At 41.5% G+C, this 26,886-nt stretch overlaps 1 protein-coding gene, 1 long non-coding RNA gene and 1 other non-coding gene across 6 annotated transcripts in view; 1 reads left to right on the top strand and 2 right to left on the bottom strand.

The window, feature by feature from the left end:
- LOC134483083 (uncharacterized) overlaps nucleotides 1–26,886 on the bottom strand; it is a 38,599-nt gene continuing 11,713 nt past the window's right edge. The window contains exons 2-3 of the long non-coding RNA XR_015650282.1: nucleotides 4,391–4,555; nucleotides 1–1,729 (exon numbers count right to left, since the gene is read on the bottom strand). This is a non-coding gene — a long non-coding RNA (uncharacterized LOC134483083). The remainder of the gene's footprint in view (nucleotides 1,730–4,390; nucleotides 4,556–26,886) is intronic.
- On the top strand, nucleotides 1,152–23,331 carry Zfp59 (zinc finger protein 59). Of its 4 annotated transcripts, none has more exons than XM_087606903.1 (5): nucleotides 1,152–1,311; nucleotides 6,808–6,860; nucleotides 7,797–7,923; nucleotides 10,163–10,258; nucleotides 20,079–23,331. In XM_087606903.1, exons 2-5 carry the CDS (start codon nucleotides 6,828–6,830, stop codon nucleotides 21,878–21,880), a joined length of 2,058 nt encoding a protein of 685 aa, XP_087463029.1. In that variant the 5' UTR covers nucleotides 1,152–1,311; nucleotides 6,808–6,827; the 3' UTR covers nucleotides 21,881–23,331. The 4 variants fall into 4 exon arrangements, with proteins under 4 accessions (XP_087463029.1, XP_087463025.1, XP_087463030.1 ...); XM_087606899.1 differs by having other exon boundaries at nucleotides 10,160–10,258; XM_087606904.1 differs by having other exon boundaries at nucleotides 1,152–1,775.
- On the bottom strand, nucleotides 14,567–14,630 carry LOC120100218 (U7 small nuclear RNA). The gene has a single exon (XR_015655718.1). It is a non-coding gene; the product is annotated as a U7 small nuclear RNA (small nuclear RNA).

The raw sequence follows: 26,886 nt of genomic DNA, 5'->3' as shown, positions 1-26,886 counted from the left end.
TAGGTTCAGGGGTGATAGTACACGTCTTTAATCCCAGCACTTAGGAGACAGAGGCATGCAAATCTCTGGGTTCAAGGCCAGCCTGGTCTACAGAGCACATTCCAGAACAGCCAAGCTGAGGCAGTGAAGGAAGCCATTGAAAACAGAAAGCCGGTAAACATGTAATTGAACAAGGGGGTTATGTTCCAGCCCCAGCAAGCAGCAGAACTTGGCAGCTTTGGCCACGTGATTCTGTCTTTATAATCAGATGGAATTCCCTTCGTAAGGAAAGCCTCTGATGCCATGAATCAGGGGGTTCCTACATGGAGATCCAGAAAGGCTGCTGTGTGAAGCAGCCAAGGTTGCACCTTGTGCTGGTGGCTGGACCTGGTAATGTGTAAGACTCACCCAGGTGGTACTGGCTTTGATGACATAATCAGCTGTGCTCTGAAATTATTTACATAATTTCCAGTATATTTAATAGGATTGGTTTTATTACTATTTTAATAGGATTTTAATCCTATTTTAATAGGATTGTCTAGTCTTTTCACAATTTCTATCACGTTTGGAAAAAGTTCTTTAAAAATATGAGAAACAACAAAAATGGGTTTGAAAGTTCAATAGTGTCATGTTTCTATAAATGTGTTTATCCTACAAAAAAAGAGGCCTATGTCCCCCCCCCCCCCTTAGGATACTTACATGTGCTAGTTATTCATCCTCTAAATGAGGTAAAGACTGCCTATTGGACACAGTTGTGGTGATACATACAGATGTAGTCGTCACTCAAATTTCCCTAAATAACAGGGACATTGAACCCTGGAAGGGTCCAGAACATCTGGCTCTCTGAAATACCCACGTTTAAAAACCAACCAATTCTTTAGTTCAGTCCCTACTGGACCACAACGAGGTGGAATCCTCAGTGGGACTCAGGCAAAGCATTCATCCCGATCTGATCTTAACTTCCTACTCTGAATTTTAAAATTTCAGCTCCCCTGTCCACGCCACAGGACAGAGAATCATTTATGCACAGAACCCGGACCTGCATTTTGATCACAGGAGGGAGCCTCCCCTTTAAGCACCGGGAACACCCCCTTTAAGCACCCGGAGCTTCTTGCCCCCCACCGTGGGAACTCCCACAAGCCCCTGGGCCCAGTTCCCGGATGGGCTGGGCTAAGTTGCATGCTGGGATCTCTCTGAAACGCCGGGTTTCTTGAAGGCTTCGCTAGCTCCAGAAACATCCAAGGGTCTTTGGCAACCCAGTGCCACCAATACGGAAGGTCTTATCTTTCTGGTTGAAAGAAGAAATTGTTGGTTGGCTTCGGTCTCCACAGAGTAAGGCAGGAGTCAGCGGGCTAGGAATGGTGTGTGGCTGGGGATGGTGAGACGTGTGAGCTTGTGCGTCTCTTGGCGTGTACACACCTGGAGCTCTCTGCATCATCTATGTCATTTTCTCTGCTTGTCATTTTCTCTCGCGGTCCCAGGGATGGAGCGGAGGACTAAGCATCACTAAGGAGAAGTCAGGTGACTAGTCTGAAGGGAAGCTTTCCCTGAGGTTCAGACTCGAGCTTGGGGGGGAAGCACATGAGGCCGGAACTGCCTCCCAGGGTCGCCTAGGGGGGCAGCTGCTTGTTGAATTCGGTAAGCTTCTCAGAGCCCTGGCCACGTGAGTGTTGTGGGAAGTGAAGGAAGAAGTGCTCAGCGAGGATGCTCTCATGCTCCTCCCCTAGGCGGGCATTATCCCTAAGGAGAGCTGGAGAAGAATGAAAGCATTATTGCTACACATCTAAGGCCCAAGGGTGAGTTTGGTGTTTCAGTTTTGGTCGTGAGGTTTTCGGTTTAGAATATGGAATTGTCGGTAAATGAAGGAGGAACATGCAAATTGGTACCTTCCCTTTCCACTTAATATTCATTATCGTTTCAATGAACCTTGTCGTCTTCTGTAGAACCACACCCTTTTCCTAAGATGTTATTGATAGGGACTTCCAGAAATCAACGTTAGGTCTTTCAAACTCTTGATTTTTCTAAGCGGACTTCTGTTTGGATGGCGTCACACAACAGATGGCGTTTGGTCTTTACAGGCCTGCCTTTCAAAACAGGGCCAGAATGTAGGCGATGGAGGATGTGTTCACTCGTGAGGATTTCGGGAATGGCAAAGTGGTAGCACTAAATTTTGCATCTTTGAGAGCTTGTAATTTTCAGAGTGCGTGCGTGTGTGGCCAGATCCAGGTGAGCAATGCTGTGGTTGGATGTGGACGTGTGGGTCTGTGGTATCTGGTTGGAGTCTTGGTTCTGTCCCCTCTGTCTCTAGTTCTGTCATGAACCTTAGAATGCCTGTGGTGAAGCCTGTGGGTGCAGTGACACCGTACACTAAGGGCCTGGTTAGCTTTAGTTGTTGCTCTGTGAGGCCATTTTGGGTTCCTTCTCAGTGTTCTTCAGGACAAGGGAGCGTGGGAAATAAAGCGATTACTGGTTGGATATTTAAGAAAGAGACCCAAAAAGAAAAGCTAGGCTTTGTGATGTACATTTTAATCTCAGCACTTGGGAGGTAGAAGCAGGAGGATTACTATGAGTTCAGGGTCAACTTGGTCCACATAACAAGGTCCAGGCTAGCTGGGCCGCACACTGAGATACTGTTTGAAAAACAAAAGAAAGTGAATGTGCTAATGTAGAGCTTTTTAAAGAATTTTTCAGATGAAAAATTTCATATTATATATAGCATAGTATTTTGAAGTTTTCTATACCTTGGGATGTCCCACTTTTGCAGAGAATGCGCTTACTGTCTACTCAGAACCGTCAATCATAGCCACCGTTTTACGTGATATGGCATGTGGGCTTTTGTTGTATAGCTAAAATTTTGTAATGTTCAATCAGCATCTTCCAAACTCCCTTAAGGATCCATGTCTCCCACTGTCAGCCACGGTGCTGCACATCCAGCCTCAGCCACTCACACTGTAGGAACCAGCATCTCACTTGGTTCTAGGAGATAACAGTGTCGGATTTTACATAAACAAGATTGTAGGTGTTTGGGTTTTGTCTTTAGATTAACTGTTTCAATTTTAAATTTGTGTGTATGAGGTTATGTGTACATGAGCACAGGTCAGAGCCCAGAGGTGAGGATCTACTGGTGCAAAGTTTTCATTCACAGAAAGAAAAAAAAAATTTTTAAAGTAAAGAATGTAGAGAAAGAACACATCGTGGAGGGAATATAAATTAATACAGTCATTGTAGAAAACAATATGGCGGATTCTCAGTTACAGCTAGAACTGGTGATGCAGCAATCCCACTACAGAGTCAGTACCTCCCAGAGACATTTGCACCCCTGCTTTCAATCCAGCATTGTCTGCGTAGCTGTGGTACGCAACCCCACCAAGAGATGAGCAGGCCAGCACGTGTGGATTGAGGTTCACGGGTGCAGTGGGACGATGACAACCATTTGCTCCTCGTCTGGTGATTTCAGTGTCTCACTGAGAGGCTAATTTCTCATGTCCTGTTAGTAGGCCACATTGATGTTCCATTTGGGGAAATAGCTTCTCGTGGGCTTGCCTGTCTTTAAGTGGGAACTCTCCTTCTCACTGAATTGTCTGCATTTAAAGTCGCTGTGCAGTACTTTAGATGTGGATGTCTTTGCATGTGCAGTTTGGAATTATTCTCTCTGCTATCCCTCTTCGATTCCTCTGCAATGTGTGCTTGTTTGAATGTAATTAGCCCCCATCAGCCCACAGGGAGTGGCACTGTCGTTATTAGCTGTGGCCTTGTTGGAATAGGTGTCACCTTTCTGGAGGAAGTGTGTCACCGAGCAGGTGTATTTTGAGGTCTCCTATGGTCAAGTTATGCCTTCTCCAGCACCAGGCCTGCCTGCACGCTGCCGTGCTTTCTGCATGGTGATACTGGACTAAACCTCTGAAACTGTAAGCCAGCTCCATTAAATGTTTTCCTTTATAAAAGTTGCTGTAGTCATGGTACCTCTTCACAGCGGTAGAAACCCTAACTAACACAGTGTGAAAAGTTTTCAGTTTGATATAAACCCCATGTGTCCATTTGGTTTTGTTACTTATGTTTTTAGAGTAATACCAAAAATATCCAGTGTCATGGAGACTTTATATTTTTCTAGTAGTTTCAGTTTGTAAATTTGAATCTGTTTTGAGTGGCCTTATGCCTGTTGGGCCTCTGAAGGTTCAATGTCATTGTACTGAATGTTAAAATTGAGTTTGACCAGCGCCACTGACTGCAGCACCACAGAGGCCAGACTGGCTTGAGACTTGGAGCAAACCTCCTGCCTCTACCTCCTCAGGGCTGGAATATAGACCTATGCTGTCACTTCCAGCAGAACCTCCTGTACTTTAACCTCTGGCCTTCAGTAACCAACTTTATGAAGCATAAGCAGTTATAAATGTCATGAGCTTATACTCACCTGTCACAGAAATGAAAAGATGGGGGCTGTGGTGATGGCTCAGTGGGTGCAGGACATGCTTGGCATGGAGCTGTGCAGTGCCAGATGCAGCAGTGCACGTCTGCAGTCCCAGCCCTCCTATGACAAGACGGGAGGGGATGAGAGAATCCCTGGCAGGCTGGCTACCTGATGTACAGAGAAAGGATAACAGAAGAAGGAAAGTTTGTTTATGAATCTTATGGGGAGACAAAAAAGTATGATTTCATAAGGTTATCAGATGTTGTCTTAGTTAGGGTTTTAGTGCTGTGAACAGATAACCATGACCAAGGCAATTCTTATAAAAACATCTAACTTGGGCTGGCTTACAGGTACAGAGATTCAGTCCAATATCAAGTTGGGGGCACTACAGAGTCCAGGCAGGCATGGTGTAGGCTGAGTTCTACATCTTCATCTGAAGGCTGCTAGCAGAATTCTGACTTCCAGGCAGCTAGGATAAGGGTCTTTTTCTTTTTCTTTTTTCTTTTTCCAGAGCTGGGGACCGAACCCAGTGGACTCTACCACTGAGCTAAATCCCCAACCCCCAGGATAAGGGTCTTACAGCCCTTGCCCACAGTGATATACCTACTCCAACAGGGCCACACCTTCTACTAGTGCCACTCCCTGGGCCAAGCATATACAAACCATCACAGATGTGTACTCGAGAGTTGGGCATAGAGGTCCATGGCTGTAATCTCAGCATGGGAGATGGAGGAAGGAGCTTTAGGAGTTCAGGGCTAGCCTGAGATATAGAAGAGGCTGTCTCACAAACAAATACACAATCACAAAGTGTATTGAACCAAGGCTTAGACCTGTTGGCTACAGTACTAGGTCTCCATTTGATGATGGCTGCTCTGTAGGGCAAAGTCTTGGGGAGATCTGAGGGTTGTGTTGATATTATTTCTCTGCTAGTGAAATGAGCCAATTCAAGTCAGATTTTATCTATATGTATTTGTATTTCTTTATCAATATCTGTATATTTTATGTATATATATGTATGTATATATGTACACACACACACACACACACACACACACAACTTTATTGGGAAGCTGCTCTCCAGTGAGATCACTAGCACCAAGGACCAGAGAAGTCACCTTGCTAAGGGAGAGGGGAGGGGGAAGAGAGGAAGGGAGAAAGAGTGGGGCAGAGAGAGGGAGAGAAGGAAAGCGAGCAGGAGAGACCAAAATGTCTGGATTATATCGGGAAGACCCTGTGGGGGAAGGGCAGCCCAACCCCTGGCCTGGGAAGTTCAGGGTTGGGGGCAGGGTGTGCCAGGTAGGGTCTGAGGAATGCTGGGAGAACCTGGAGGCCTCATCTGTTTTCATATGTAAAATACGCACCTCAGTCCCTTATCCCTAGGTCTGAAAAGAAACAGTGTGCTGCTCAGAGCTTGTGAGTAGAGGGTCACTGCTGCTGAGTGTAGTACAGAGCACAAGACAGTTCTCACACAGCCCAAGACAGAACAATTGTGCTAGCCATACTGAGGTTGAGAAATTCAGTTCTAGGATCAAAAAGTCCTAAGACACCAGAATTAAAATTATTTTGTGCAAAATCTCCCATAATATGGAAAGAGAGAAACGGATCATACTCACCTCCTGTGACAGCATGTTTTACAGCTAATTATCTTCATTAAGACTCATGGCTTACTTGATACATTACACACTGTAATCGTGGGTCAGAGTAGACACTGAGGTATAGTAGTAAAGCAGTTAAACTGATTTGGTTCCTGGCAGGTTGCATGCGAGGCACCAGCCCAAGAGCTCTCTGGATTCCAGAATGAAAGACACAGGCATGCATGCGCACACACACGCACGCACGCACACACACACACACACACACACACACACACACAGAGGCACACACACATGCTCCCCTCTGGCCAACTAATTTTGATATGCCCTGACTAGATCAATAATTGGGCATTTCTAAACCTCTCGCAGCTAGCACAAGTTTCCCTCCAGTATCCCAGTATTCTCAATGTATGTTTTATCTTTGTTGCCCTGTGACCTTCTGGGCAGCCCCTCCCCCCAATATGGCCGCTTTCCCTTACCTACATTGCTGGATGACTTTTCTCTGCAGTTCTTAAATCTGATCCTTCTCCCTCCAAGTCATGGCAACTCTCTGTCTCCTTTTCCCCTCTCAGGTCCTTTGCCTGAGCAATCTAGAAGTCCCACCCCATCTCCCTGCTCAGCTCTGGGCCATACAGCCTGGTCTTTATTATCAGTCGAAGCCAGCCGGGTGCAGCTGGGTACAGGTCTGGAAGCACTGTGAGTGGTGGGAAGGGAGAAAGTGAGTGGGGATGCTTGAGGAATAAATGTAGTTGTTGAGATCACAGTGACAGAAGTCAGCCTGGGAACATCAAGTCACAATCCAATGACAGGCTTTCTTTTTGTTCCCAGGGGAAGAAGCCTGAAGAAGAATGGCCAGCTCCAATTCTCAACACACGGTCTGTGTAAGTTGGTGTTTTTCTCCTTGACACACGGGGACTTTCAGCTCTAGGTGACTCCTTCCCATCTTTCCCTCTTGAAGCTTCCCAAGGATCTGGAGTCCCCCAGCCCAGTCTGTCCCTTTACAGTGAGGGTTGGCAGGTCTGAGCACTTCCTGTGGGTTCCTCTTCCCAGCTGGTACTGGGTTGTCTTTGAGTGCATTCCTCCAGGTGCTCTCTGCTTGGTCTGTGCTCAGGAAGGACTGTCCCTGCAGTGGAGGTGTCAGTCCCACAGGGAAACCGGGGGTTTGAGGGCCTCAGAGCTTTGAGGTGGTGGCCTCATTTGACTGCCCTGGGAAACCTTATTGACATCTGTGTGTTGTCAGGCTGATGACCCAGTGCATGAGAGTGAGTGTCCCCTGTGTATGTGTGAGGAGGTGACCTGCTTGAGGAGGCTTTAGGAGAGAGTTCAGTGATCAGAGGGAAAGGTCATCCAGGCTGCGACAGGGAGGTGATTGCACTCAGGGAAGACCTGAGGCACATTGTCACCTGGAAAGTGTTTTTAAAAAAGTATAAACAGAAAAGGTTAAACCTAGTATGCATTTAACATGGACTCCTGTATAGTCTGCTTATGGACTCGTACATAATTACAGAAATCATTCTCATGACAGCAAATCTTTATGTCATCCGATATCATAATAAACTCAAGGACCCACCGCATCCTTCTGTAATTCACCCTGACCCCAGGTGACATTTCTCTTCTGTCAACCTGAAGGATGTGGCTGGAGTGGGAGGCACATTATTGGATATGTGGGGAGGGCACAGTCGTGGTTTATGGGGACCTCGTGCAGTCAGGGGCCTTGAGCATTTCCTTATGGCTCCCTTCCCTCGCCTGAATTCCTCTCTTCTGTCTTTCCATCCTGAAAGCTTCCCCATTTCACTCTTCTGTGTTTGCTCTTTCAGGGTTCAGTGACATTTAGGGATGTGGCTGTTGACTTCTCTCAGGAGGAGTGGGCCTACCTGGATGCTACTCAAAAGGTCCTCTACAGGGACACGATGTTGGAGACCTACAGCCACCTCGTCACAGTGGGTAAGGCCTGTGCCCCATGAATGGATGATGTGTCACATACACTGAGTGCTTTCCTCACTCTGAATTAAAAGACAGCCCCATGTTCCCAGTGGTAGCTGAAGCTGGGATGGTGGCTGATTCCTCTCATTGCGTCACTGAGAAGACTGGGGCAGGAAGATTCCTGTGAGTGCAACATCACCCTCAGACACAAACTGAGTTTCAGGGTAGCTTAGTCTATAGGGTGAGGACAAACACATAAATAAATAAAGAGATAAAGCCATCAATAGAATCTTGGCCTAGAGAGATAGCTGGGTGGTTAAGAGAACCAGCTGTTCTTGCAGAGGATACAGGTTCAACTCCCAGTACTACAGAGGGGCTCACAACCACTTGTAACTCCAGTTCCAGGGGATCTAATGTCTTCTTCTGGCCTTCATGGTCATACCCACATGTGGTGCTCAGACATACAAACATATATACATACATACATACATACATACATACATACATACATACATACATAGTGCTCATACACACACACACACACACACACACACACACACACTAAAATCTAGTTAATAGGGGTTGGGGATTTAGCTCAGTGGTAGAGTGCTTGCCTAGCAAGCGCAAGGCCCTGGGTTTGGTCCCCAGCTCCGAAAAAAAAAAATCTAGTTAATAGAATTCAGAAGAGATAGCTTCTCTTCTTACCAAAGGAAGAATGTGACGTTTGTTGGGCTGGAACAGGAGTTTCAGGAAGCACAGGCTTGCCCACTTGTTAAGGTCCTCTCAGTGAGCTCCAGGTTCAGTGAGACCCTGTCTTGTCACAAAGTTAAAGTCTAGATCATCAACAAAGATACGGAACATTTGTCTCTGCTCTATCCAGACATGCATTCATGCCTGTGTGCATACCTACACACACACACACACACACACACACACACACACACACACACACACACACACACACACATCTAAATGAAAGAGCCGTTGTGATTTATTTACTAATGAATCAATAGAGTTGACTCAAAATAGAAGTGGGCACATCCTGTTTCCTTCAGTGAACACTTCCTTTGCCTGCTTCGTAGATTTGTGTCTTTCACTGAGCAAATGTGTAAGAATGGGGTGTGAATGTGAGGGAAGGCAGCATAATGACAATGATGACAACACTTCCCATAGCTGGGGAGTAACTCAGTAGAGCAGCCCTTCCATAGCCTGTTCAAAGCCCTGGTCCATCCCCAGCGCTACTGAATAAATACATGGAAATGTAAAAACACAATGATTTTGTTTTGATATAGATCAGACACTATTCAAATATTTGAAATAGTATTTAATCTTAATATTGGCCCTACCCAATAGATATCATAAACCTGTCCTAAGTAGTAGTAGTAGTACTTCTTCTTCTTCTTCTTCTTCTTCTTCTTCTTCTTCTTCTTCTTCTTCTTCTTCTTCTTCTTCTTCTTCTTCTTCTTCTTCTTCTTCTTCCTCTTATTATTATTATTATTATTATTATTATTGTTGATAGGTATTATTAATTGCTTTTTTTGAGGCCAGGCCTCACATACTGCAGGCTGGCTTTGAACTTGCTAAGAAACTACACCCAGCCTTGAACTTCTCATCTGCCTGCTTACACTCAAGGGTTGTGACTGTGTGTGCCCCGCCATGCCCGGTTTTAGATGGAAAATCGAGCATAGAATCCTACGGCCCTGCCTAAGTGAGCGGCATCAGTGGTGAGCTGCAGAGACGGGGTCTACACCACACAGTACAGCCTCCGGTTCACGTTCTCACTGCTCCATTACGCTCTCCTCTTAGTGACAAGTGCCTGTCGTTATTTAAAGGAGATTAAACCCTTTTCTGAAGCAGCTGGTTTCTTGGCCAGGTTGCTCTTTTCCTTCTCTGAAGTCTCTCCTCAGCATTCCTTTGGCTTTTAGAATATTCTGATTTGGTTTCTTGAGATCTGGGTTTGTTATGAAGCCCAGTCTTGCCTGGCTTATTCCCCTACCTGCTGGGTTCACAGGCTTGATCCACCTACCATGCCAGGCTGTATATAGACTTTTATAATAATTAAAAATCTGCACAGGCAGAGCTTGGTGGCACACACTTTCAGTCCCAGCATTTGGGAGACAGACGCAGGCAGATCAAGTATGCTCAGGCCAGCCTTGCTTACTTAACAGGTTCTAGGACATCCTGGGATAATTAGATTGAGTCTCAAAAAAAAAAAAAAAAAAAAAAAAAGTCTACACTATGTGTTTTTTTTTTTTAGTAGGAAGTTGCGTTTCCAAGCCATATCTGATCACCTTACTAGAGCAGGAGAAAGAGCCCTGGATGGCTGTGAAGGAAGAAACAGACAGGCTGAGCCCAGGTGAGTAAGAGGGAGGTGAGCCTGCAGCCCTGCCAGGCACAGCTTGTGGTCAGAGAGATGCCATGTGAGATCATCTCAAAGGATAGAGGGGCAGGAGCAGTCATGTAGTGGTTAAGAGTACCTCCTGCTCTTACTCGCTTTCCACCACCCACATGCAGGTTTGCAACCTCCTATACTCTAATTCCAAAGAGCTGATGCTCTTTTTGGCTTCCTTGGACAGCGGACCTGGAAATGGTATGTGTACACACACACACACACACACACACACACACACACACACACACACGCTCATAGAAACATAAAATGGAGATGACTGAATCATTAAATGGTATGTTTATATACATACCTTCATAGAAACATATACAGTGAAGATGACTGAATCATTAAAAACAGACAGAAACCAATGAAATAACAGCAACAAATTAAAAAGCAGAAGGAAAAGAAAGTGTTGTTACCTAAATAATCACTGACAGCTATTGACTTACGTGCGGTATTTATGTTTACAGCCCCATGTTCAGACACTACTTCTCAAACTGTTTGATACTGAGTGTGCCAGGCATCCCTCTGTAGGATACACTCTACAATCTTCCGTCAACCGTAGTTGATGTAATGATCACGTTACTCTGTTATTAATGTAAGACTTGATTCTAAGTGTGCCAGGCATCCCTCTGTAGGATACACTTTACCATCTTCATCAGCTGTAGTTAAGGTAAACAATCTTGTTACACTCACACTAATGAAATGACCATCTCAAGATGATCATCAGAAGTTTTCTTTATGAGTCTTTCCATGTTACATGATTTTTGGGGTTGATTTTAGCTTTTTGAACATTTCATTGTCAAACTTTTTGAATGTATCTATTAGATCTTCATAGTCTTTTTTCCCTTCCTTTTATTGAGAATAGGTTTATTTTCCTCACATAGTATATGCTGATTATGTCTTCCCCTCCCTCTACTTACAATAGAATTCCCAGTTCCTCCCCATCTCTCCTCCCCTCTGCATCCACTTCCTTTCTGTCTCTCCTTTGAAAACAGACTTCTAAGGGATAATATTTACATAATAAAATAAGCTAAAACAAAAAATAACACATTGGAATTGGACAAAACAGACAAAAAGGAAATAGCCCAGGAAAAGGTGAAAGAAACTGACCCACTCGTTTACCCCCTCATGTATCCCAAGTCCCATATGAACACTGACTTGGAAGCCATAATTCTCGCACAAAGGACCTGGTGCAGATTGGGTATCGCAGGCCATACCTGTGCATGCTGCTTCAGTCCCTGTATATCACATGCGCTTTGATGGTGTTTATTTAGAGGACCTTGTTTTCTTGGTGTCCTCCCTCACTCAGGCTTTTACATTTCTTCCCTTGAATGCTGAGGGAGGAGCTGATGGACACATCCCTTTTAGGGCTGAGTGTCCCAAGGTCTCTACTGTCTACATAATGTCTGCTGTGGACCTCCATGTTTGTTCCCAGCGGCTGTAGGAGGAAGCTTCTCTGATGATGGCTGAACATATAAACGGTTGAACTATAAGTGTACCAGAATGTCTTTAGGAGAGTTTTTTTTTTTTTTTAAAGATTTATTTATTTTATGTGTAAGAGTACACTGTAGCTATTTTCAGACACACCAGAAGAGAGCATCAGATCCCATTACAGATGGTTGTGAGCTACCATGTGGTTGCTGGGAATTGAGTTCAGGACCTCTGGGAGAGCAGTCTAACCGCTGAGCCATCTCTCCAGCCCCCTTTAGGAGACTTTTATTGCTACGTTTTTGTATTTGTTTTTGTGTTCTTAGAACAGTTTTAGAGCAGAATATTTGGCTTTACCCTAGGAGCCTGCCTAGGGTCAGGTTCTTGGTGACTCAGCCTGTGTCAGGAATGGGTTGCATCTGATGGAGTGGGCTTAAGTAAGATCATGTATTAATTAGTTACTCCTGCCAGCTTGGCCAGCAGCCTGTGGCAGCAGCCTGGCCTGTGTGAAGGTTTGCTTAGGCCCCTTCAGCCCACAATTAGATGTATGTAACCCAACTCTCGGACTATAAGGGGACAAGAGATGGTCAGGTGGGACTCTTGTCTGCCCTAGTATTTGGCTGTTTTATTTAGATAGCCCTCATATATGTGTATACTTTTAGGAAGTATCTACGTGTTAGATATCCATACTACTCCTCAAATGACCCTTAACTTTATCTATTTCTCCTCATATTTCCTCTCGTGTCACCTTTTCTCTCCCTTCCCAACTGATCCTTCCATTCTAGGCCCCACCCCCTCCATCCATAACTATTGGTTTTATTCGCCTTTTCAAGTAAAGTCTGTGTTCCCCCAGTTCCTTACTCTATATCTAACCTCTGTAGTTATAGCTTGGTTATCATTAATTTAACAGCTAGTATTGTCATATAAGTGAATACATACCATTTTTGTGTTTTCTGGGTCTCTGATACCCCACTCAGAATGATTTTTTTTCTAGTCTCATCCAATACTTACCTGAGCATTTTATAATTTCATTTTCTCAACAGTCGAGTAATACTCCATTTTGTATTTTCATTATCCATACCTCTATTGATAGGCATCTAGGTTGTTTCCAATTTCTGAATATTGTGAATAAAGCAGCAGTGAACATGGTTGAGCAAGTGTCTCTGTGCTGTGATGGAGCCTCCGTTGGGTATGTGTCCAAGAGTGGTAGAGCTGGATCTCGAGATATAGAAATTCCCATCTTTCTGAGGAATTACCACATGGATTTCCATAGTAACGGTACAGATTACACACACAGCATCAGTGGATGAGAGTCCTACTCCACGTGCTCGTCAGTGTGAGTGGTCATTTGTTCAGTGATCTTAGCCATTCTGATGGGTGTAGGATGAAAATTCAAAGCAGCTTTGATTTGCATTTTCCTCTGGTGGCTAAAGATTTCCTTAAGTATGCCTCAGCCATTTGAATTTCCTCTTTTGAGAGTCTCTGTTTAGGTCTGTACCCCATTTTTTAGTTGGCTGGTTTACTTGATACCTAGTTTCTTAAGTTCTTTATACAATTTGGATATAGCTTTATATGGGATGTATAGTTGGTAAAACCTTTTCCCATTCTGTAGCTTGCCACTGTGTCAGAATGACAATGCTCTTTACTGCGTAGAAGCTCTTCAGTTTTAGAAAGCCCTGTTTATTAATTGTTGATCTCTGTGGCTGTGCTAATGATATTCTATTCAGTCTTTTCCTGTGCTGGTAAGTTCAAGTCTATTTCACATTTTTCTTCTAATAGGTTCAGTGTACCTGGTTTCATGTTGAAACCTTTGATCCATTTGGAGTAGAGTTTTGTATAGGGTGATAATAATTATGGATCTATTTGCATTCTTAAATATGCAGCTGTACTTTTTGACTGGCCCCAGTTTTTCAAGATGCTGTCTTTTTTCCAATGTATATTTTTGGCTTCTTTAATCAACAATCTGGTATCCATAGTATGTAGATTTATGTCTGGGTCTTCAATTAATTTCCCTTGAACAACATGTCTGCTTTTGTGCCATTCCCATGCTTTCGAAAGTATCTTTTTTTTGCCAGATGTAATTGTCATCTAAGAGGCTTACTGCTAAATAAACTTAAGCTTTTTAACTCTAAACTCTGGGTGGCTGGCTCAACTCCGCTGTTCTGGCTCAACTTCTCCCTAAGCTGACTGAATCTGGCTTCTCTTGGCTTCTCACTGAATTGCTGTGCTTGGCCTCATAGTAATTTTTCAAATATGTTCTAATCTTCTGACTCCTACTCATTCTCTGTCTCATTCTGTCTTCATTTGTATCTAGCTTATTCTCTCTCTGGACCCTGTCTCTGTACAGATGTCTAAGTTAAAACTACCCTCTGAACTCCATAAACAGAACTGCCACTAACTCAACTCTACTGTATTCATTCTCAACTAAGTCTCTCCTTGCACTGCTCTTAAATAGCTTCTGTTTCCTGTGCTGTTCTCCCAAGAGATGGCCATATCCTATCTCTGACTCATTCTGTCAAATCTGTCTCTGAGTCATCACTTTGACTGCCCCTCAATTAGATATCACTTCCAGACATGGCTCTTTCCGTCTACTAACTTTACCATTAGTGTTATTCAGCAGGTTAAAGCTATGTGCCAAGGGCATACCTATATTTCAGCCAGAGGTGCTGAGGTCCAGCCTCAGCTTGGAGAGGGAGTCCTGAAGAAGGGGCGTTTGGGAGTGGTAGAACAACTGGAAGGGTGCCAACTGACAGTTCTGTATCTGCTTGATATAGGCCCCTAGATAGCTCTCTACTCAAGACAGCTCTTTGCTTGAGGCAGCTTTGTTGCTCAAGACAGCTCTTGGGTTTTCTGATCAAAGTCAGAATACCTGCTAGAAGAAATTCTAATAGAGCTATACTAACTCTCTAGGTAGCGCTCTACGTTGCTCAGCTCTTGCAGACCAAAGTCCAGTCTTTTACTTGCATAGCAATTCAATAGTTTACCCCAGGTTCCCTTTTGATTATCCCATGAATCAGCATTTTATGACTTTAGCCCCTTGATTCTTAGAAAAAGACAAGTACATGTTTTTAACATAGCAAATGAACTCAGAGGTGTGCCTGCCTTTGTAAACACAAACAATAAGCTTAGCTGGGTGGGATTCCACCCTGAGATCAGCACTCACTCTCTAATTACTTGAACCATGAGCCTTGTTTTTTTAACTATTCCTTTCTCTTTATGGACTCATTAGTGCAGCTGCCTCTGTTCTTTCAGATCTGTGAAGTCCCTCATACAATTCATATTGCATTCTTATATTTTGCATAGTTGAGAAATCCTGTTTATATATTCTTGAACTCATGTTGTCAAAGGTCTTTTCCACAACCTTAAGGGCTGTCTTGAAGGGCTGGAGAGATGGCTCAGCAGTTAAGAGCACCCGACTGCTCTTCCAGAGGTCATGAGTTCAATTCCCAGCAACCACATGGTGGCTCACAACCATCTGTAAAGAGATCTGATGCCCTCTTCTGGTGTATCTGAAGACAGCTACAGTGTACTTATATATAATAAATAAAATAAATCTTTAAAAAAAAAAAAAAGGGCTGTCTTGAAGGTCACAGCATTTACCATTTTGCTGAGGAACATAGACACATTCTTACTTTTCCAAATTGTGCTGTTTCCAATTATCATGACATCATTAACCTTGGCCGGGAGAACAGTTTCCGAATGAGGAACATGAAGTGAAGTATATACATTTTAATATAAACAAACCTTAAGCTTACTGTAACCACAGGCCCACGCCCTGCTGGCTCTGCTCCAGGGGCAGCCATGCTAGACTTGACACAAAGTTAAGTTAGTGGGATGTCTGTATTCCTGCCAGAGGGATTAAAGATGTGTCATTGCAGCTGGATCACACAGACCTAGAAAGTTTTGTGATGTGATCCTTTGCCAGGGCAGCCATGTTGCTGGATGACAATTTCTCTACACAAACTGTTTTTATACTCTGTAGTACAGCTTGAGATTGGAGTTGGTGTAACCTATAGTTCTTTTCCTTTTAAATGTTGCTTTTAACGTCTCCTTTTCTTACAAACAGTAACCAGTTCTCTTAACTCCCTCCCCTCCGTCCTCCCAATTTCCAACCCAGCTCCTTCAAAGGTTTCTCCCAGCCATTCCTCCCTCAGTTCTGAACCGTGTGCTTCGACAGTCTCTTCTCACAGTTTCCCCAGTACTAGCAGTTCTAAACTGTAACAGCTGTGCCAGCCTCTCTGCTCAGCTCCCTTCTCCTGACTAGCCGTCACCAGCTGTCTTCTCTCCTTATTCTTTAGTCCAGGTCACTTTCAACTGTGTCCTAAGGATATCTGTCTGGCTCAGCTCAGGTCCTCCTGGCTCAGCAGTCTCCTATTTACTCTGCTCAGTCTCTTTTCTGCACCAACTCATCTCTCTGACCCCATTTCTTCTGCCACCTGCATCTTACTTATCCCATCACAGCCTCTGCTTTATACTTGTCTGTCAAAAGAGGTCCAAGAGGCAAATGATACTGAAGCTCATAGAGTCTAACAGTTCCCTTGAAGACTAGTTGATTAGCAACTATGGATCCTTTAAAGGGCCAGGCCCACACGATACATCACACTACAGGATGGTGATATACCTCCCACAGTTCTTTTATTACTGAACAATTTTTAAACTATCCTGGGTTTTTTTTTTTTATTTTGTATTCCATATAAAATGAAAGTTGGCCTTTCAAGATCTGTGAAGTATTAATTGTGTTGTTATTTTGATAATGATTTCATTGAATGTGTAGAGTTCTTGTGGTATGAGGGTTATATTTACTATATGAATCCTACCCATCCAAGTGCATGGGAGAGCTTTCCATCTTCTGATATCTTCTTCACTTTCTCTCTTCAGTATCTTACTGTTTTTATCGTACAAGCCCCATGATATTGTATATTAATTAAGGCTGTTGTGAAAGGTGTTGTTTCCCTGATTTCTTTCTCTATCTCAGGCCATTTGTCTTTTGTACTTAGGATTACCAATGTTGTGAGTTAATTTTGCATCGAGCTTCTTTGCTGAATGTGTTTATCAGCTGTAATGGTTCCCCATTGGAGTCTTCAGAGTCACTTATGTATGCTGTCACATCATCTGCACACCAACATACTTTGACCTTTGATAATGAGTTGTTTAGTTTTTATGAGTTTGTAAGCTTTTTGTTTAATCCATAATGGCTAGATAGAATATAAGGTGTTAATTTAAATTTTCTGTGTCTTTTGAGACTTCCTTTTTGTGGAAGTATGTGGTTAATTTTGAGAGAAAGATGGACGGGGTCTGAGAGGATATATTCTTTTGTGTTTGGGTGATACGTTCTGTAAATATCTGTTGGGTCATTTGGTTTATTATGTCAGTTAGTGCCAGCATTTCTCTGTTGAGTTTGTCCGGTTGACCTGTCTATTGGTGAGAGTGGGGTATTATAGTCTCCCGTTATTATTAATGCTATTATTATTATTATTAGCATATGTGATTTAAGCAGAAATAATGTTTCTTTTACAAACTTGAATGATTTCTGTTCAGTGCATATATGTTGGCATTTTGTTTGTGTTGTTTTTTGTTTTGTTTTTGATGATCATGTATTATCCTTCTTTTTCACTTCTAGTTAGTTTTGGTTTGAACTCTATTTTGTCACATATTAAAATGGCTACACCAGCTTGCTCAAGCAATTCTATTTGTTTGGAAATGGAATATTTTTTTCCTCATTTCTTTACCCTGAGGTGTGATGTCTATTCTTGGTGTTAATATGTTTTTCTTGGATAGAGCAGAAGTTTTCTGAATCCATTCTGTTGGTCTGTGTTCTTTTACTGGGGGATAGAGCCCACTGATGTTGAGAGATATCAATGAGCAGTGTTTCTTGATTTTTCTTACTTTGTTGTACGGGTGTGTGTGTTTCTCGTTTTTTCATTTGCTAATCTGGGATTATTTATCACTTGTGTTTTCTGTTAACCTCTTTGGACTGGAGTTTTCCTGCTAGAGCAATGGTTCAAACTTGTGACCCCTTTTCACAGGGGGTTGCCTAGGACAATCAGAAATATCAGATATTTACATTATGATTCATAACAGCAACAAAATTGTTATGAAATAACAAAAAATTTTTATGGTGGTAGTTACCACAACATGAGAAACTGTATTAAAGGGTCACAACATTAAGAAGGTTGAGAACCACTGTTCTAGAACCTTTTATAGGGTAGATTTGTTCATAGATACTGCTTACATTTGATTTCTATCATGAAATGTCTCTTACCCATCTATAGTGTTAGAAATTTTTCCTGGGTATACTAGTCTGGGCTGGTGTCTGTGGTCTCTTAGAGTCGTACATCTGTGTAGTCTATTCTGGTTGCTAAACTCTTGATTAGGAAGCCATGTGTTAGTCTAGTAACTCTGCCTTTTTATGCTTCTTGGTCTTTCCCCCTTACACCTTTTAATATTCTTTCTTTGTCTTATATGTTTAGTGTTTTGATTATTATGTGCTGAGAGAACTTTCTTTTCTGGTCCAGTGTAATTGGTGTTTTGATTGCTTCCTGTACCTTGATAAGCATCTCATTCTTTAAATTGTGGTAATTTTCTTTTTATCATTTTGTTGGAAATATTTCTTTGCCTTTGACCTAGGTCCCTCCTCCTTTCTCTGTTCTTATTCTTAGATATGGTCTTTTCTTGGTGTCCCTGATTTCCTAGATGATTCATAAGGAACATTTTTAGCTTTACCATTTTCTTTGACAAAGATACCCATTTTTACTATTCTGTCTTCAATTTCTGCTATTCTGTCTTCCATTTCTTGAATTCTGTTTGTGAGATTTTCCTCTGAGTGTTCTTTTTTAGTCCCTAACCTTTTAACTTCTAGATGTCCCTCAGTTTGGGTTTTCTTTATTGATTCTATTTGTACTTTCAGGTCTTGACCTGTTTAATTAATTGATTTCCACTTATGAATTGTGTTTTCATAGATTTATTTAAAAGGATTTCTTCATTTTCTCTTTAATGGCCTCTATCATATTCATAAAGGCTATTGTAATGCTTGTTATTGTACTTTAGCCATGTTGCAATACTCAAGTCCTGCTGTAGTAGGGGTTCTAGGCTCTAGTGTACATGTACTGCCCTGACTGTGTTGTGTTTTTGTATAACATGGCATATAGACATTTGGATTTGGGAAAATTGTAATTCTAGGTGCTGATATCAGGTCTTGTCTTTGTTGGGTGTTCTTTGCTTTCTGTTGCTTTCTTTTGTTCTTAGGAAAGTGTGTTGCCTGGTAGGAAGTTCTTCTGGGGTCCTGATAGGTGTTGCCATTAGGGGTTCTAGGTTAAATGTGTTTCTAGGTATTGAGAGCTGACATTTAGGAGTGTTGTAGGATCCCATAGGAGGGAGGAAAGCGGATGTTCCACTAGATCTTTGGAATGGGGTCTAAGGGTGAGGAGAGGCTATAGCAGGTAGTCCGCTATAGAGCTAGGGATGAGACTGGGAATTGGAGTTGGAGGAATCGAGGAGAAGTAAAGATCTGCTGTTAGCCTACCTGTTTCCCTGACCAGAGTGACCTTCAGATTTCCAGGGAATACCTGTTGGAATTGTGCATTGGGATCAAGCAGTGAGTGGGTAAAAGTTAGTTTGGAAATGCAGATTTGCATGATGGGGACAGGAAGGCTGCAGCAGGTGGTCTGGTACAGATTGAGGGATGAGATTAGGTGATTGAATTTGGAGGAGAAGAGGGATAGGTAAGGATCTGAAAAACTATATCAGTGCAAGGAATGTGGGAATGTCTACAGTTTCCCTAGCCAGAGAGCCTTACTCTTTTAAAAAATTCCAATGAGTTTTTTATTCCTGCTTTCTTTCTGTTTTCTTTTTAGCTTTTTCTTATTTTTCTTAGACAGAGTTTCAGTATATTGTTCAAGCTGGTGTGGAAATCATGACCCTGGTAACCCTGGTTCCTTGTTGCTGGTATTATTACCATTTGTATTACCAGCACCACAGATTTTTACCTCCACCCTTTTTTGAGGTTTTCAGGTCCCTGACAGTTTTCTTAATGTATAACAGATATTTTGTATTTGTGCAATGTTATTTAACTGGTTCAAAAACTTCACCAAAAAGTGTGTATTATGCAAAAAAAAAAACCCCATAAGACTATTTGAGTATAATTAGTTATAGTCTTGTTAAGCAGACGTGCCTTCCCATTTCTAAGTGATCTACCTATAAAGAGTACTTTCTTAAATAAAGTTTATTGTTGCTGCTCTCCGAACTCCAGTTTAGCTTCTCAGAAAATGCTTTAGAGTCAGACCATTCATTTAATGGATTGTAAATGTGTTAGCAGAAAAATAAAATATTCTTGTTTTCTACTTTTTTTTTCCAGATTTGGAGTCAGAATATGAAACTCAAGAACTATTTCCAGACAACCACATATATACTATAAATTTATTCAAACAGACCATAAGGCATATAAGTGAAACTTTTGAACTTAAGGGCTCCAGTTTTAGTAATGGCCACAGCTATAGTACATTCAGAGGACTACAGGATTGTCAAGAAGGAGATGTTGATCAAAAGAATACTAACAAGGAAAAAGTACCCACTTACACCTGCCATACTCTAACTCACAGTCTAGAAAAACTATATGAATGTAAGGAGTATGGGAAGTATTTTGGTTGTAGTTCAACTCTTACTCAGTATCAGAGTATTCATTCTGTAGAAAAACCCTATGAATGTAAGGATTGTGGGAAGGCCTTCAAAATACAACAGCATCTTACAAGACATCTGAACGCTCACAGTGGTGAGAGACCTTTTGAATGTAGTGAATGTGGTAAGTCTTTCAAGCATGACTCCAGCCTTGTTCAACATAAGTTTATTCATGCTGGTGTGAAACCATTTGAATGTAATGAGTGTGGGAAAGCCTTTAATCGTCGTTCAAACTTCATGCGTCATCAGAAAGTTCATTCTGATAAGAAACCCTTTCAGTATAAAGAGTATGGAAATGTCTTGAATGTTCTAGCAGAGCTCATCACTCAGCCCCGGAACATTCATACTGGAAAGAAATCATTTGAATGTAAACAGTGTGGAAAGATATTCAATAGTGGCTCCTACCTTATGCAGCACCAGAATATTCACACCAGTGAGAAAGCCTTTGGGTGTAATGTATGTGGGAAAGCTTTTAGGCTTCAAGCATATCTTTCTGAGCATCAGAAAACTCACACTGATGAGAAGCCTTTCCAGTGTAAGTTGTGTGGGTCAGTCTTTAGACGTAAGTACCATCTTACTGAACATCAGAGAATCCATACTGATGTGAAACTATATCAGTGTGAGGAATGCGGAAAATTCTTTCGTCGACGCTCAAATTTTATTGAGCATCAGAGTATTCACAGTAATGTGAAACCTTATAAGTGTAAGCTGTGTGGATTAGACTTCAGACTTCAGTCCCTACTTAATCAACATCAGAGAATTCATACTGATGAAAAACCATACCAGTGCAAGGAATGTGGGAAATTCTTCCGTCGAAGGTCAAATTATACCGAGCATCAGAGTATTCACACTAATGTGAAACCTTACAAGTGTAATCTGTGTGGGACAGCCTTCAGACTTCAGTCCCTACTTACTCAACATCAGAGAATTCATACTGGTGAAAAACCATATGAATGCAAGGAATGTGGGAAATTCTTTCGTAGAAGTTCAAATTTTATTGAGCATCGAAGTATTCACAGTAATGTGAAACCTTATAAGTGTAAGCTGTGTGGGTCAGACTTCAGACTTCAGTCCCTGCTTAATCAACATCAGAGAATCCATACTGGTGAAAAACCATATCAGTGCAAGGAATGTGGGAAATTCTTTCGTCGAAGGTCAAATTATACCGAGCATCAGAGTATTCACAGTAATGTGAAACCTTTCACGTGTAAGCTGTGTGGGTTAGCTTTCAGACTTCAGTCCCTACTTACTCAACATCAGAGAATTCATACTGGTGAAAAACCATATCAGTGCAAGGAATGTGGGAAATTCTTTCGTAGAAGTTCAAATTTTACTGAGCATCAGAGTGTTCACACTGGAGAGAAACCCTTTGACTGTAAGAAATGTGGAAAAGCCTTTAGGCTTAATATACATCTTATTCGCCACCAGAGATTTCATAATGGTGAAAATGCAAAGAGTGTAGAGAGGCCTTTTGTCTTATGAGCCATAAAACAAATTTATTCAGGTTAAAAACAATTTGAATGCAAGGAATGTTGGAAGTCCTTTAAGTGTGTCTCCACTCTTATTTGACATAGGGTTATTCATGCTGCTGTGAAACCATATGAATGTAATGAGTGTGGGAAAGGCTTTGATTGTTCAAAGCTCATGCAACATCAGAAAATTGATTCTGATGAGAAACCAATTCAGTGTAAGGAATGTGGAAAGGCCTTCACTGTTCTGGCTCAGTTTACTAAGTACCAGAGCATTCGTGCTGGAAAGAAGTCCTTTGAATGTGAGTGAGCAGTGCTGGTCAGCTTTCAGACTTAGCACCAACTTATTCAACATCAGAAAATCCATACTGATGTGAAACCCTATCAGTGCAAGGAATGTGCAAAAGGCTTTGTTCATGGTCCAAGACTTAGAATTTATAAGAGAACCCACAATTGTGATTCATACTGGTGAGAAACCTAACCAATGTGAAGAATGTATAAAGGTCTTTAGTCAAAAATCAAGCTAGTTGGGCTCTACATTTCATATTAGTAGAAGCCTTATGAATATAAAGAATGTGAAAAGGCCATTAACAATAATTCTAAGCTACCTGTATATTAGAAACCCTATGAATGTAAGAAGCATGGGAAAACATTTAGAATTAGTTCATACTTCAATGCATATTGGAAAATTCATACCATTGTAAAATCCTGTCACTGTAAAAAATGTGGAAATATCTTCAATTGGGGATCAGGCCTTCCTCAACATAAAAGAATCCATGGAATATAAGGAATGGAGGAACATATAGAAATAGCAAAGCTCTTAAAACTCCAGAGAGGACAGATAGATCTGAAACCTTATAAATGCAAAGACTGTGGGAAAGCCTTTGTTGTAAATGGTAAGCTTACACAGTATCAGAAAATCTATGATCATCAGGAGTCCTGAGCATGTAAGGAATGTGGACACGCCTTTGGAAATTTTACTGAGGATCAGAACACTCATATTGTTAAGACTATGACTGAAAAGATGTGGGAGGAATTTTAATAGGCCTTTTGGTTTGGAAAACATCAGATTCATATATTCCTAATGTGAAAAACCCTTTGAAAATGTGAATGTTGGAAGTCTGTTGTTCAGAGGAAGTACTCTGTTGAGAATGTCAAATACAGGGGAGCCATCATGATTTTGATTTACTTGCCTCTTGCTAGTTGTATAGTCTTAATTTATCAATCATTAGTCACCAAGGACAGTCATCTTAGGGAGAACAGTTATTGGAACTAGGTTTATTTGAGATGTCTTCATTGTTCCCATTAACATCCCATGGCTCCTGTGATATTAGTTTGGATATTTACTTTGTTTTTGTATAATTTGTTAAAGGATAGCACAGCACCAGCCAAGGTTGTAGCAACAGGGTTAAAATATATAATAAAGAACTTGAGAGTATTTGGTCAATACTCATGTTCTATAAAGTGGCTTCTATTGTGTTCTTTCTTTTTTTTAACATTTATTTATATATTTTATACATGTGAGTACACTGTCGCTGTCTTCAGACACACCAGAAAAAGGCATCAAATCCCATTACAGATAGTTGTGAGCCACCATGTGGTTGCTGGAAATTGAACTCAGGACCTCTTGAAGAACGGTCAATACTCTTCCACTGATCGATCTCTCCAGCTCTGTGCTCTCGTTTTCATCGACATTATTGTAACTGACAGGAATGGTAATTGTACTTTAGCAAGTGGTTTAGCAAAGCCACATGCATTCATTCACTATTACATTTTAAATAACTTCATTCTGGATACATCTAATGGATAAAGGAATATGAAAGGATTTGAATTGTGAGTCCATTAATTGTTTGTGTGGGGATTTTTAAAATATAGTTGTTGGTGAATGAGTATTTTCTAAAGGGGTTAAACCATTTTTAAAAATTAAAACTGATTATTTATGCCATTTGCTCACACACGATAAGCTACGTTTGTGACAAGACAAGGAAGTTCACAGGATCTTCTATCTCTTATTCTTGCTTAAGTCATTTCAGGTTTGACTAGAATTTCCTTGATGGAGAATCTCGTGGAATATTACACAAAAGTCTATATTCAACAAAACTGCAAAATCTGGATGAAATGGACAAATTTTCTAGCCAGATACAGGAACCAAAGTTAAATCAGGATCAGATAACCATCTAAACAGTCCCATAATTCCTAAAGAAATAGAAGCAGTTAATAAAATTTCCCCAAACCAAAAGAAAAAAAAGAAAAAAAAAGTGCAGGACCAGATGGGTTTAGTGGAGAATTCTATCAGAATTTCATAGAAGACCTAATACCAATACTGTCCGAACTATTCCACAAAATAGAAATAGAAGAAGCACTACCCAATTCCTCCTATGAAGCCACAATTACACTTACACCCCAACCACAGAAAGACCCAACAAAGAAAAAACCTCAGACTGATTTTCCTTATGAATATCGACACAAAAATACTCAATAAAGTCTCGCAAACCAAATTCAAGAACACATGAAAATGATCATCCATCATGACCAAATAGGCTTCATTCTAGGGATGCAGGGATAGGTCAATATATGGAAATCCATCAATGTAATCCACTATCTGAACAAACTCAAAAGAAGAAAACCACATGATATCTCATTAGATGCTGAGAAAGCATTTGACAAAATTCAATACCACTTCATCTTAAAAGTCTTGGAAAGATCAGGAATTCAAGGCCCATACCTAAACCCATACACCTATGGTCACTTGATTTTTGACAAAGGAGCCAAAACCATCCAATGGAAAAAAGATAGCATCTTCAACAAATGGTGCTGGTTCAACTGGAGGTCAGCATGTAGAAGAATGCAGATCAATTCATTCTTATCACCCTATACAAAGCTTAAGTTCAATTGGATCAAGGACCTCCACATCAAACCATACACTCAAACTAATCGAAGAAAAAGTGGGGAAGAGCCTCAAACACATGGGCACTGGAGAAAATTTCCTGAACAAAACACCAATGGCTTATGCTCTAAGATCAAGAATCAACAAATGGGATCTCATAAAACTACAAAGCTTCTGTAAGGCAAAGGACACTGTTGTTAGGACAAAACGACAACCAACAGATTGGGAAAAGATCTTTACCAATCCTACAACTGATAGAGGGCTTATATCCAAAATATACAAAGAACTCATGAAGTTAGACTGCAGGGAGACAAATAACACTATTAAAAAATGGGGTTCAGAGCTAAACAAAGAATTCACAGCTGAGGAATGCCAGATGGCTGAGAAGCACCTAAAGACATGTTCAACATCTTTAGTCATAAGGGAAATGCAAATCAAAACAACCCTGAGATTTCACCTCACACCAGTGAGAATGGCTAAGATCAAAAACTCAGGTGACAGCAGATGCTGGCGAGGATGTGGAGAAAGAGAAACACTCCTCCGTTGCTTGTACAACCATTCTGGAAATCAGTCTGGAGGTTCCTCAGAAAATTGGACATTGCACTACCTAAGGACCCAGCTATACCTCTCTTGGGCATATACCCAAAAGATGCTCCAACAAATAACAAAGACACATGCTCCACTATGTTCATAGCAGCCTTATTTATAATAGCCAGAAGCTGGAACGAACCCAGGTGCTCTTTTTTTTTTTTTTTTTTTGGCCCAGTTAATAAGATATAATTGCTCACCTAAACATACAAAGCCCAATACACATCCATCCCCTAAAAACATTTGTAACAACCTGTAAAGGTACAGCGTGGAATCTTAAAGTCACCTGCCATATTGTCCTGCAACGGCTTCTCTCCCAGGTGCTCTTCAACAGAGGAATGGATACAGAAAATGTGGTACATATGCACAGTGGAATACTACTTCACTATCAAAAAACAGGACTTTACGAAATTCATAAGCAAATAGATGGAACTGGAAAATATCCTGAGTGAGGTAACCCAATCACAGAAAAACACACATGGTATGCACTCATTGATAAGTGAATATTAGCCCAAATGCTCAAATTACCCTAGATGCACAGAACACATGAAACTCAAGAAGGATGACCAAAATGCGAATGCTTCACTCCTTTAAAAGGGGAGCAAGAATATCCTTGGCAGGGAATAGGGAGGCAAGGTTTAGAACAGAGGCTGAAGGAATGCCCATTCAGAGCCTGCCCCACATGTGGCCCATACATATACAGCCACCCAATTAGATAAGATGGATGAAGCAAAGAAGTGCAGACTGAGAAGAACCAGATGTAGATCTCTCCTAAGAGACACAGCCAGAATATGGCAAATACATAGGCGAATGCCAGCAGCAAACCACTGAACTAAGAACGGGACCAGAAGGAATCAGAGAAAGGACTGAAAGAGCTTGAAGGGACTTGAGACCCCATATGAACAACAATGCCAACCAACCAGAGCTTCCAGGGACTAAACCACTACCCAAAGACTATAATGGACTGACCCTGGGCTCCAACTGCATAGATAGCAATAAATAGCCTAGTAAGGGCACCAGTGGAAGAGGAAGCCCTTGGTCCTGCCAAGACTGAACCCCCAGTGAATGAGATTGTTGGGGGAAGGACGGTATTGGGGGGAGGATGGAGAGGGGAACACCCATATAGAAGAGGACGGTGAGGAGTTAGGGGGATGTTGGCCTGGAAACCGGGAAAGCTAATAACAATTGAAATATAAATAAGAAATTCCCAATTTAATAAAGATGGAGAAAAAAAAAAAAGATCAAGGCCCATACCTAAACATAGTAAAAGCAATATACAGCAAACCAGTAGCCAACATCAATCTAAATGGAGAGAAACTTGAAGCAATCCCACTAAAATCAGGGACTAGACAAGGCTGCCCACTCTCTCCCTACCTATTCAATATAGTACTCAAAGTCCTAGACAGAGCAATCAGATAACAAAAGGATGTCAAAGGAATACAAATTGGAAAGGAAGAAGTCAAAATATCACTATTTGCAGATGATACGATAGTATACTTAAGTGACTCCACAAGTTCCACCAGAGAACTACTAAGCCTGATAAA

Source organism: Rattus norvegicus, chromosome 1 (genome assembly GCF_021556685.1).
Source record: "Rattus norvegicus strain SHRSP/BbbUtx chromosome 1, alternate assembly SHRSP_T2T, whole genome shotgun sequence".
NCBI lineage: Eukaryota > Metazoa > Chordata > Mammalia > Rodentia > Muridae > Rattus > Rattus norvegicus.
This window is presented reverse-complemented; position numbering and strand designations above follow the sequence as displayed.